This window comes from Engystomops pustulosus, chromosome 6 (assembly GCF_040894005.1).
Source record: "Engystomops pustulosus chromosome 6, aEngPut4.maternal, whole genome shotgun sequence".
NCBI classification, from domain to species: Eukaryota; Metazoa; Chordata; class Amphibia; order Anura; family Leptodactylidae; genus Engystomops; species Engystomops pustulosus.
The window spans coordinates 37,042,417-37,055,290 of NC_092416.1; the positions used below are offsets into that span (position 1 = coordinate 37,042,417).

At 39.6% G+C, this 12,874-nt stretch overlaps 1 protein-coding gene across 3 annotated transcripts in view; it reads right to left on the reverse strand.

Annotated features, from left to right (window-relative positions):
* Positions 1–418: 418 nt before the first annotated feature.
* The window catches only part of POU2AF2 (POU class 2 homeobox associating factor 2), a 58,280-nt gene continuing 45,824 nt past the window's right edge, over positions 419–12,874 (reverse strand). For all 3 annotated transcript variants that reach the window (XM_072155760.1, XM_072155761.1, XM_072155759.1), the window contains 3 exons: positions 7,634–7,676; positions 6,872–7,170; positions 419–1,213 (listed from right to left, as the gene is read on the reverse strand). In XM_072155760.1, coding sequence (XP_072011861.1) covers positions 815–1,213; positions 6,872–7,170; positions 7,634–7,676 — 741 coding nt within the window. In that variant the 3' untranslated portion in view covers positions 419–814. The remainder of the gene's footprint in view (positions 1,214–6,871; positions 7,171–7,633; positions 7,677–12,874) is intronic.

Consider the following 12,874-nt stretch of genomic DNA (forward strand, 5'->3'; position numbering starts at 1 on the left):
CACCTGATCTGGCCAGCCAACCACTGCTATCGACGTGTAAGGGTACCACGTCATGCTGGGTGGAGTGCAGAGTCTCCTGGCTTGTGATTGGCTCTGTTTCTGGCCGCCAAAAAGCAAAACGGCGGGAGCTGCCATTTTCTCGAGCGGGCAAAGTATTCGTCCGAGCAACGAGCAGTTTCGAGTACCCTAATGCTCGACCGAGCATCAAGCTCGGACGAGCATGTTCGCTCATCTCTAGTATTGACTCGTGTATAAGCCGAGGTGAGGATTTTCAGCACATTTTTTGTGCTGAAAAACTCGGCTTATACACGAGTATGTACGGTAATATTTTCAATGAACCAGATATTTCTCTTTTCTTTTACATGTAATTTCTCCTTATTTGTACTGTACTCTCTAGTGTAATTCTTTCTATGTAAAGTACATTTCTAAATTTGTTTTAATACAAAAATACATAAAACACAATAAAGATATATTAAAACAGAAATATCCATAAAGATTTGCAATCATGAAAGTTCATGAAAGGTCATAGCTGAAATTTTGTGTAGTTCTCATAAAAATTTTAAAAAAACTTGTCTTTTGAGAAGTATTGGCCGTTTTCCAAACCAGTAGATACATCCATTTTGTATCCAAATAAAGTCAACAAAATTCATGAATATCACTGATGTGAAGCTTGACCTCCACTGCCGTCTCGAATATCTCTGGAAGATATTTCAACACCAATATAAAAGTCCAGTTCAACCACATCCTAAAATCATACTCCAAGAACTATCTCAGTACAAAACATTACTTAAAGGAACAAGTAATACATTTTTTATTAGTAATTTCTCCGAAGTTCATATGGTCCCCATACTGTATTGACATCATCCTTTGGCCAAGAATTTTCCTGCATAGAATTTGTCTCGGTTGAGTCCTCGGGAGAAAGATGATGGACCATTTTAGGGGTCAGTTCATTGGACACTGTCATAAATGGTGATAATGTGTACGAAGATGTGGTTGGAAAGTTGGTGGAGTAATGTACATCATCCAGAGAGTGCAATGAGTAAGACTGAGCTCCTTGTGCTGTTGAAGACCCTCGACTTGAGCTTCGATAGTGGACAGCTCCATTTTCCGAGGACAGACAATTTGTCGAAGAGGATACAGTTTGTGATGTGTCTGTGCACAATGCATCCAATTGGTTCATGGAGTCAGGAACCGTCTGCTCCCAAGATTCTCGCTAAGGAACAGGAATAGACAAACTCAATAATTAAAGTAGACTTAGACCTTTAACAGTTTTTACGTAAATCAATAGCACAGGGGAGTATTGATATGACTTATTGTGCAAATTATATAATTTTTCTTCTGCAGGCTCAACCTTTTATGCTCAGTTGTCTTACAGCTGGAAGTGTCCTACACTGCATATGAAGTAAAGCATTGGGGCAGATTTACTTACCCGGTCCATTGGCGATCCAGCGGCGCGTTCTCTGCGGAGGATTCGGGTCCGGCCGGGATTCATTAGGGCAGTTCCTCCGACGTCCACCAGGTGGCGCTGCTGCGCTAAAGAGCATCGGAACGCACTCAAGTTCACCAACCTATTCCTATTGAAGGTAAGTGCAAGCTCCTCGAGAATTTTTTGTTTTAAATGCGTAGTTTTTTTCGAATCTGTCGGGTTTTCGTTCAGCCACGCTCCCCGATTTCCGTCGCGTGCATGCCAGCGCCGATGCGCCACAATCCGATCGCGTGCACCAAAATCCCGGGGCAATTCAGGGGAAATCGGCGTAAATCAGAAATATTCGGGTAACACGTCGGGAAAACGCGATTCAGGCCCTTAGTAAATGACCCCCATTATCTTCTTGATAACTCTACAAGCTGTGGGGTCATGTAGGACATTATAGAGGTAGTACTTACTTGTATTGATGTAAAGCAGTTGGGGAAAGATAGAACCTTAATATTTAGCTCCAGCAGCCTCTGTCTGTGCCTGAAACTCTCCCAAACAAAACTTTTGTACAATGTAAGTCCAAACTTGGGGAACCCACTTATCTTTATCTTAGTCTTCCCTCTCTTGTCTCCGTAGACCATGATGTTAGTTTTGTGCAGTCTATCTTTCTCTAGCACTAATGATGGAGATAAAGGGACCTACTCATTTTAGTAACTTTTTGGTTGCATTGGGTTATTTGTTCAACTTTTTGTGACTTGTTCAAGTGCTCTGGATTTCCCCATGTAGCAGTAAACCATTGTCTTTGTATTTCTCCTTCTACCAAATGTTTGTATATGATTTAACATTGATTTGCAACTGAAGGAGAGCAGATAATTGCGCAAAAACCACTCCAGTCCCGACCATGCTTAGGGAAGACAGTGGTGTAAGTTGAGAAGAAATGTGGACCTTTTTAAAAATTTGCGCCTAATAGTCAACAAAAACTGTATTTCACAAAGAGCCCAAACTACACAGGCAATGAGGTGCAGAAAAAGGCCCCCACTGTGCTTCACTAATCTAAGACAACCTTTCCGTCATCAGTCCAGGCCCATACAAATACAAGGGGTGGGGGGTTGTCTCCAACCAAAGCACGATGTACACTGTGTAGTCAGTGAAGCTGATGATAGGAATCAGAGGAACCATCTAGGGCAGCAGGAAGGAAAGCGGTGATACAGAAAACAATACGGCCAGTATCCAGACCAAGGGAGATATTATTGTACATGGAATTCCTTATCTATAGCTTTGCATATCGTGATATTTATCTTGAACATTAATTAGAATGGAATATAATAAACAAAGCCTCTGCTACAAAAGAAATCTATTAATTTATTTCCAACCATGTTTTATGGTACATTATTCATCTATTTTTGTCTTTAGCAGCCGCCCTAAAAAAAAAAAAACGGTGTTGTGGGCATGCTCTGTGACCTGTTTAGAGGTCGTAATGCAAAGAGGGAGGGGCAACCATCACAGATTGTGACTGGTGGATCCAGTGTAGTATATATTCACTTTAATTCTGTAATTGTAACCCTGTCTGTGATGATTGTGAGAGGATTGCTGAGAGTTTGTTACAGAACGGGAGGTATCAGTCTGTTGTATGGTTCAGAGGTCAGAGTGAACCATTTTTAAAAAAATCTGAGCTATTCTTTGTGATTCTCCATCGTTCACCAATTATTGGTTATAGCTGCTCTACACATACTTCTAGATCTGCCCAACCACTGCATAGGCTTTTCACATAGTGTAAAGCGGCCATGCTGGAGAACCGCAACTTGGCTTGCATTCACTCCATTGGCTGCCATGTGCTGAATACAACTTCAGATCTTTAGAGTTGGTAGGTGGTTACCTGCCCTGTTGGGATGTTTCTTGTCTTTTAGATGTATTTATCCCTATACCGACCTTTTGCCTGAGCCTTTTCCAAGTATGATACTGTTTCTATTCCGTATGCTTAACCCCTTAAGGACCAAGCCACTTTAGGGCTTTCGGGCAAAGTTCTAAATTCTTTGCTTTTTATGCAGCTAATCATAGCACCCAAATAACTTCATAACTCACATTCTCGAATGTCTGCTCTATGTTAGGATGTCATGGGGTTTAGAACTTTGGGTGCAATTTTTTTGCATTTTTGTGAAAATCGCCAAAACTTGTATTTACAGGCAACTGCTCAGCTTTCAAGTGACTTTGAGAGGCCTAAATAATAGCAAAACCCCATAAATTACCCATTCTAGAAACTACACCCCTTAATGTATGAAAAAAACAACTGTAAGGAGTTTGTTTATCTTTAGGTGTTAAAACAAAATGGAGGTGGAATTTAACATTTATAATTTTTTTGGACGGTATATTCATTTTTGGCCCAAAAATTAAACATTCGCAATGGATTAAATAATGTTAAACTCCACAAAGTTTGATAGTTTGATTCAGAGCACATATGACTGTGTGTACTCTGTAATGTAATAAGTATATGTCCCTTATGAGTTGTAAAGCACTACGGAATTTGATGGTGCTGTATATATATAAAGATTGTTATATTATTATTATTATTATTATTATTATTTGAATTATCACATTTTACAGGCTATAAAATGTTTATTTTTTTTAATGTGGACATATGGGGGCTTATTTTTTCCCAGATGTGATCCACTTATTCAGTTATATCATTTAGGGTGTTCAATAGCTAAATGGTGAGATTTTATTAACTTTTTCTTATTGGGGGTAAGAAAATCATTATTTCTGGCTTACGGTTTTTATTTTTTTGTTCACTTGTTTTTGCATCGCCAAGTTCTAAGAGGCATAACATTTAAATTTTATTTAGGGCTTGTTTTTTGTGGTAGAAGCTGTCCCTTATACCGGTATCATGTTGGGGTAAATGTTACTTTTTGATCACTTTTTATCAAAAAGGATGGGAGGGAAAATATTGTAATTTTTGTGTAATTTTTTTTCCCTTTTTTTTTAATGGTGTTCACTGTACGGTTTCAGTAACAATTATATTTTATTTACAGGTTTTTACGGACACGGCAATACCAGTTATGTAGTGTTTTTGTGGTGATTTTCATTTTTATAAATAATATACACTCACCGGCCACTTTATTAGGTACACCATGCTAGTAACGGGTTGGACCCCCTTTTGCCTTCAGAACTGCCTCAATTCTTCGTGGCATAGATTCAACAAGGTGCTGGAAGCATTCCTCAGAGATTTTGGTCCATATTGACATGATGGCATCACACAGTTGCCGCAGATTTGTCGGCTGCACATCCATGATGCGAATCTCCCGTCCCACCACATCCCAAAGATGCTCTATTGGATTGAGATCTGGTGACTGTGGAGGCCATTTGAGTGCAGTGAACTCATTGTCATGTTCAAGAAACCAGTCTGAGATGATTCCAGCTTTATGACATGGCGCATTATCCTGCTGAAAGTAGCCATCAGATGTTACAGGGTACATTGTGGTCATAAAGGGATGGACATGGTCAGCAACAATACTCAGGTAGGCTGTGGCGTTGCAACGATGCTCAATTGGTACCAAGGGGCCCAAAGAGTGCCAAGAAAATATTCCCCACACCATGACACCACCACCACCAGCCTGAACCGTTGATACAAGGCAGGATGGATCCATGCTTTCATGTTGTTGACGCCAAATTCTGACCCTACCATCCGAATGTCGCAGCAGAAATCGAGACTCATCAGACCAGGCAACGTTTTTCCAATCTTCTACTGTCCAATTTCGATGAGCTTGTGCAAATTGTAGCCTCAGTTTCCTGTTCTTAGCTGAAAGGAGTGGTCTTCTGCTGCTGTAGCCCATCTGCCTCAAAGTTCGACGTACTGTGCGTTCAGAGATGCTCTTCTGCCTACTTTGGTTGTAACAGGTGGCGATTTGAGTCACTGTTGCCTTTCTATCAGCTCGAACCAGTCTGCCCATTCTCCTCTGACCTCTGGCATCAACAAGGCATTTCCGCCAACAGAACTGCCGCTCACTGGATGTTTTTTCTTTTTCGGACCATTCTCTGTAAACCCTAGAGATGGTTGTGCGTGAAAATCCCAGTAGATCAGCAGTTTCTGAAATACTCAGACCAGCCCTTCTGGCACCAACAACCATGCCACGTTCAATGGCACTCAAATCACCTTTCTTCCCCATACTGATGCTCGGTTTGAACTGCAGGAGATTGTCTTGACCATGTCTACATGTCTAAATGCACTGAGTTGCCGCCATGTGATTGGCTGATTAGAAATTAAGTGTTAACGAGCAGTTGGACAGGTGTACCTAATAAAGTGGCCGGTGAGTGTAGGTTTTAACATTGGATTGGGGAATTTGGGGACTTTTTTAAAAATTTTGTTTTGTGTTTTAAAAAAAAAAAAACTTTTATAATTGTTTATTTTGGGACTTGAACAAGTGATAATTTGATCATATGTTCAGTGTAATATAGCAATACTATGTCACCATGACCGTAGCGCGGCTAGCATTAAACAACTGGGATCGCGAGTATTGTGATCCCAGCTGTTAGTGCGGGAGCCCAGCTGTCACATACAGTCGGGCTCCTGCAGTGATCTCACAGGCTCTGCTTCCAATCCTTTTGTTCACATTCAATTTGTGCAGTCTCTTTTTCTTTGTGGATTATTATTGTTTGGTGTGTCAAGACCAGTATTTTGGGGATCTGCACCCACAGTTTTTTCATGTTTTTTGGTGCTGCTGGATTTCTAATGTTTCTTAACATCAAAATTAAGCATGATAAATCAGGGACACTAACTTCTATTTGTTATCCAAATAACAAAATCAACTTTTAAAATTATGTAAAAAAACCATAAAGGCTTTGGGGGTGTTACCAGAATTCCTCTGTGCTGCTGGTTTACAGGCTTCAAATTAGCATAATTTTAAATTTGATTTTACAAGGTAGGAGGCCATGGATAACAAATATAAGATGATTACCACAGTTATGGCACTCCCCCTCCCACTATGTGCTGAAACCTCCTCTGCTGTTTTGAGATTACAGCATGCAGAGGGAGGAGGAAGTGCTGAGGGAGCAGGGGGAAATGTAACACCCCCATTAACCGTTCTTGCTCTTTATCATAATGTTCAAAGCTGATTTTAGAAGGAAGGCGGCCATAATTAACAATTATAAGAAGATTACCACAGTCACAGTGCCTGGATCTCGTAATTGTCCCTGGTTTATAATGATGGATTTTGATGCTGAATTTCCTTTAACTAGCGCAAACTTATGGTTTCTAGACCTGCCTCCTCTCTGGATTAAATTTTTTTCTACTTTTCAGCAAATCCAATTTAAGTACATTTTTACCATCTCTTCGGAAGTCCACTGTGCATTAGTTAGTTCCCCTCGTAACACTTGAAATCTACCATAATGCCTTATATTAAGTGAGATTGGACAGAAGTAAATATGATATGTATAAAGAATTGGTAACTATTCTCTATTTCTTACCAGTAAATAATGTGATGGATCTCCGGAGAAATGAGGTAGAAGAGGAGGGAGTGATGAAGCGCTGAACAGTGAGCTACCGGCTGATGTAATTGATGAGCTCCTGTAGTCACCTATGGTATCCGAGAAATAGGGATCCAGCAACGGTGGGTAACTCTGAATGGACCCTGGATCACATCCTATAGATTTTGACCCCAAAGATGTAGAGTAGATATCGGTGGAGTATTGCTTTGTAGGGTGGAACTCAGATTCAGGAAGGAAGGATCTTCTTACTCCATAATATCCAGACAATACAGGAGAACCTGTAGAAAATCACCAGACCAGAAATGAAAGTAAATTAGTATAGCACTTAGAGGGTAAAGGAGTGGTGGTCACAATACTGGGGGGTTCGGTGAAGTTCAAAACTTTTATGGGGTTTTTTGGGACACAGATTTTCTGGAAGTAAATTGAGCACTGGTGGAACATGCACTTGCTGTATCCAGTTTCGGTACATCTACATCAAGGACTTATCTGTTCCTATAATTGCTGGTGGTCCAAGCAGTTGGACCCCCAATGTTTACATAAGTATTTCCTTATCCTTTAAATATGGAATAGTTTCTTTTGTGACCGAACTCCTTTAAATACATTGTAAGATAATCTCTAAGTTAAAAAAACCCTAGAAAATCGTAGTCATAGAAACAAAATTAAATAAAGAACATTTCAAAAACTATTTTGCCAGGTACTAGACCTTCTCTGATTTATATTATCTCGAAAGAAAATACTTACTTGACATCTGGACAAATGGAGTCTGGGAGACATTGGTACTGCCCTGGAAATGAAAGACATGTTTCAAACTTTTCATTCCAAGTTTAGAACAAAATGGTAAAACAGGCAATAGATCAGCTCATTCCTAAATACCAAAGTACAGAAAATATGCGAAATAGAAACAATTTGTTCAACATCCACCTAAAAAAAATAGAACAAATTATGTAAGTCCTGGTTTCCAAGGATTAGTTTTTACTTATTTTTGCATTGGCTGATCTACTCAGGTTACATGCTACCTTTACAGATGACTATCCCCGGGTATGAAAGTGCCCTTCAATCTAATCATTGGTTGGGGTCTAAGCGCCGGGACCCCCATTAATGGTAACTGTTAGCATGTCCCTATCTAAGAAGTTTAAAAGGGTCCTCTGAGATGTTTTAATTCTACACCTATACTCAATATCAGATCGGTGGGGTCCGACACCCTAGACCAATGATGGAGAACCTTTTAGCAGCCGAGTGCTCAAACTGCAACCCAAAACCCCCCCTTATTTATCGTGAGGTGCCGACCACTTTCAATCATATTGGCCTCCTGATGATAAGATGGAAAATTTGCATCATTTTAGCTTCTTTCTAGTGTCCCTCTGTACACAGAGAATTGTGGGGGCAGCAGAAGGTCCTCGAGAGATAATTCTGTCTACTCATTCTCCCTCTTCCTACATTCCCAAGTAGCGAAGTAAGTATCACTTTAATATATGATGGAAAGCAGCATCTTTTAAATTACTCATATGTTCCTCTACCTCAGGGATGGAAAACCTTTATTTCTCTGGGGGCTACGTTGTCATATCAGTTCAAGGGGTCGCCCTAGTCGCCAGCACCCTAGGAACACCAACAACCACAGTGCAGCACAAAATGCCAACCCAAAAATAATAAATACCACAGTACAGCATGAAAAAAGAAAAGAAACCAGGAACCTGACAATAAATAATATTAGAGACCAGACCAATTAATTATGATAATTCAAACCCCAGACCAGATAATAAACAATACAGTGCCTAAAGCAATAAATAAATAATATTAGAGACCCTATATCAGGCTATAAATAACACAGTACTCAGAGCAGACAATAGATTATATGTAGACCAGACAATTAATTACAATAATGCAGACCCCCAAGACAATAAGTAATTCTGTGCCCCGACCAGACAATAAATAATACAGTGCCCAGAGCAAACAATAAATAATATGACACCCCATATCAGACTATAAATAATACAGTGCCAATACCAGACAATACATAATATTAGAGTGCCCAGACCAGACAATTAATTACAACAGTGTAGACCCCAGAGAAGACATTAAATAATACAAACTCAAACAATATTAGAGACCCTAGACAATAAATAATACTACAGACCCTAGACCATACGATTAATTACAATACTGCAGACCCTCAGACAAGACAATACATAATACAGTCCCTAGACAAAACAATAAATTATATTAAAGATCCCTATGCAGACAATAAATAATATTAGAAAACGAAGACCAGACAATAAATATTACAGTCCCCAGACCAAACAATAACTAATATTAGAGAACCCTCAAAGGACAATTAATTACAATAATGCAGACCCTCGGACAAGACGATAAATAATACATTTCCCAGAGCAAATAATATTAGAGGCCATAAGTCCCCAGAGCAGTTAATAATAATATTAGAGACCAAAACCAGACAAAAATGATATTAAAGACCCCAGAGCAGACAATAAATATTATAGCTCAAATGGCAGACAAAAAATAATAGTGCCCAGACCAAACAATACATTTTAGAGACCCCAGACCAGATGATTATTTACAAGATTGTATAAGATAACAGAATAAATAATACAGTGCTTAGAGCAGACAACAAATAATATTAGAGACCCCAGACCAAACAATCAATAATAAGGTTTCTAGAGCGAACAATAAATAATATTAGAGGTGTCAAGTACCCAGAGCAGAGAATAAATAATTAAGAGACCCCACAACAGACAATAAATTATATTAAAGATCCCAGAGCAGATAATAAATATTAGAGACCCCAGACCAGAAAATAAATAATACAGTGCCCAGAGCAAACAATAAATATTAGAGACCCCAGACCAGACAATAAATAATACAGTGCCCAGAGCAAACAATAAATATTAGAGACCCCAGACCAGACAATAAATAATACAGTTCCCAGAGCAAACAATAAATATTAGAGACCCCAGACCAAACAATTAATTACAAGATTGCAGACCCTCAGACAAGACAATAAACAATACAGTTCCCACAGCAGACAACAAATAATATTAGAGGCCCAGACCAAACAATAAATAATACAGCCGCCAGACATTGACTTTGCATTTGTATGTAGGAGCATCCACATTTTTTTGACCCTACCACGTCAAAAAAGAATATAAAATAAAAATCTATCTTATTTATTACTTTGAGATAAAATTACAAATTTTACTAATCTGTATCAGTTCCATTGCAATTTTGAGCTTAGTAAATTATGGTAAGCACATTTACGCATAGTAGATACAACAGCCCATAGGACTTACAATAACAGCAATACAACCTACACCATTGACTGATGGTAAAACAAACAGCGATGACAAAATAAACAAGGAGACCCGCGGCCTCACATATGACCAGTGACAAATTTTGTGAGACTCGGGAAATGACAAACGGTGTCATTTTTGCATACGGCAAACAGCGGGTTCCTGTTACGTACGGCAGACAAATTCAGAGGTTAAAATTTGAATGTCATTTGCCCATCCGAGGTTTCCTCTGGAGTAGCAGCTGTCCGGAGCGAAGAAATCCTGCATGGAAGCAGATCCTTCACAGGCAGAGTGTTTACCATTTGGCAGCTTAAAGGGTCGATGAAAGATAATGGAAGGGTTTAATGCAATAACACAAGAGCGGCTTTGATGAGCGTAAAACTGAACAATACATCAACTCAATCTACCTATTCACACCGCCCTCAAAGCTCTACACTTAAAACTAAGGTTGTCTTTAAGATGAACGTCTAGCCATCGTAGGGATGATGGACAATCTAATTCCAGGGGATAAACTGTGTTTGGCTTTGTCTAAGATGGTAAATACGAAGGTTGCTTCAAAGTTCTAGAGAAGAAAAAGTATTTGTCTACATGCAACCTACACAAATGGAAAAATTTTGTGCTCTGCATTGTCTACAGTATGTTAAAAAAAAAAGAAGAATGCTGACATTTTATTTTTAAAGAAACCGCGCCATATCATGCTACAGGTGATGTGTAGTATTGCAGCTCAGCCTCATTCCAATTAAAGGAAGGTAGATCCGGTGGCAGGTTCCTCTAATGTAGAGTAGGGCTAATTCTTTCGTGGCCCAGAACTTTTATACATTTTAAGTCCCCCAATATTCAAATTTCCTAAAGAGGCTACTGGGGTGTGTAGTAGCCTGAGCTGAGGTTACACGGCTCGGCTACTCCATGCCTTTTGCGTCCTCCTACCAATGAGTCTTTAGCGCAAAGCTTCTGGTAGCTGCGCACACTCGTCTGCGCATTGATAGGCAGAACGCAAGAGGCTACTGGGGCGTGGAGTATCCATGCTGTGTAGCCTCAGCTCCAGCTTCTCCACGCACCAGTAGCCTCTAGAAAATTTTAATATTGGGGGAATTAAAATTTATAAAAGTTCTGGGCCACAAAAGAATTAGCCCTAAAAAGGGCTCTACTACTCTACATTAGAGGACCCTGCCACCGGATCTACCTTAATAGGTGGTAGGTTTCCTTTAATACCAGATCCGGATAGGAGTGATGTACTTAAAAATATACTGAGATAGTATTTTCCCCTTTTTTTCGCCTTCCCTTTCTCACTTCGACACTTCCTTCTTCCGTTAGTTACAATACAAAGACATTTTTTACGGAATCTGTACTACAAGGAATGGAATGAGGGTAAACTTCCTCGAAATGTGATCTAATCTGTCTTTAAGAGATGTGTGGCAAATACAAAAAAAAATGGGGTACATGTATTGAGAAAACAGTCAAGGATGCATGTGTATGAAAGAGGAGGTGGGGTAGTAATAATGAGCTGATAAACTATCCTATCAACCTTAAGTCAACATCCAAAAATTATTAAGTAAAAAAATAAAGGAAAATTATTTGGATATGTCATCACTTGGCCATTGTTGGGCACTTTACTTGATGGGTCTTAGGTATTCTTTGTATATCTAACAACAATTTTCTATGGCCTCACCTCCCGCAGCATTGCTCTCAATAGGATATGGTAAGTACTGTAACCCCATGGGAGGAGTGCAAGCCATCTCACACCTCGAGCAGACTAATTGGCACCAAAAATTAGACTTTTCATTGGATTTCCTCCAGAACTGAAAAATGGTATATGGCTAATAACTTCATATCAGAATTATGGGCCACACCAGCCAGATTTCTGTGATTGGGTGCATAGTTTTGTCTAGTATGCCCTTAAAGCAATTAAGGCAATTAAATATATAAATTTAACCTGTGTGGTTCTTATATCTCGATACACGAATCTCCACATCCATGGCCCTGTTTCACTGAGGCGAATGAAAGTAGACTGTCGCCGTTCTGGATTATGGGTATGTGTTGTGCCATACTGGAGCTTGTGTAAACAACTCTATCTCCCTTCCTTTGCATCCTGAAACCCATGCGTTCAGGGAGTGTCTATGAAAAACAATATCCAATAAGGGGTGTGGAATGTCACAGTACCATTTCTCTTAAACTGTATGACTTAGGTCAATCGTTTTGGATATTCTTCCACCAGCGTCTAACAATAGTTGGTAGGAATTTGGTGTATCTGTGCAATGTGTGAAGCCATCTTGCTTGCACCTGCTTTTTCAGCTTTGCCCATTCATTTTCTGTAGGATTGAGATGAGGGCTTTGTGATGGCCACTCCAAGACATTGACTTTGTTATCCTTAAGCCACTTTGTAACCAATTTGGTAGTAGCTTTGGGTCATTGTCCATTAGGAAGACCCATTTGAGCCTAAGCTTAATCTTCCTGGCTGGTGTCTTGAGATGTTTCTTCAGTGTTATCACATAATGTTCTTTCCTCATGATGCATCTATTTTGTGAAGTGCACCAGTCCCTCCACAACATGTTGCTGATGCCACCTTATGTTACAGTTGGGATTGCAAGCTTCTTCCTTTTTCCGCCAAATGTAACCATGGTCATTATGACACACTCTTACCAGCCTCAGCAGCTTCTTCATAAGGTCTTTTTGTTTT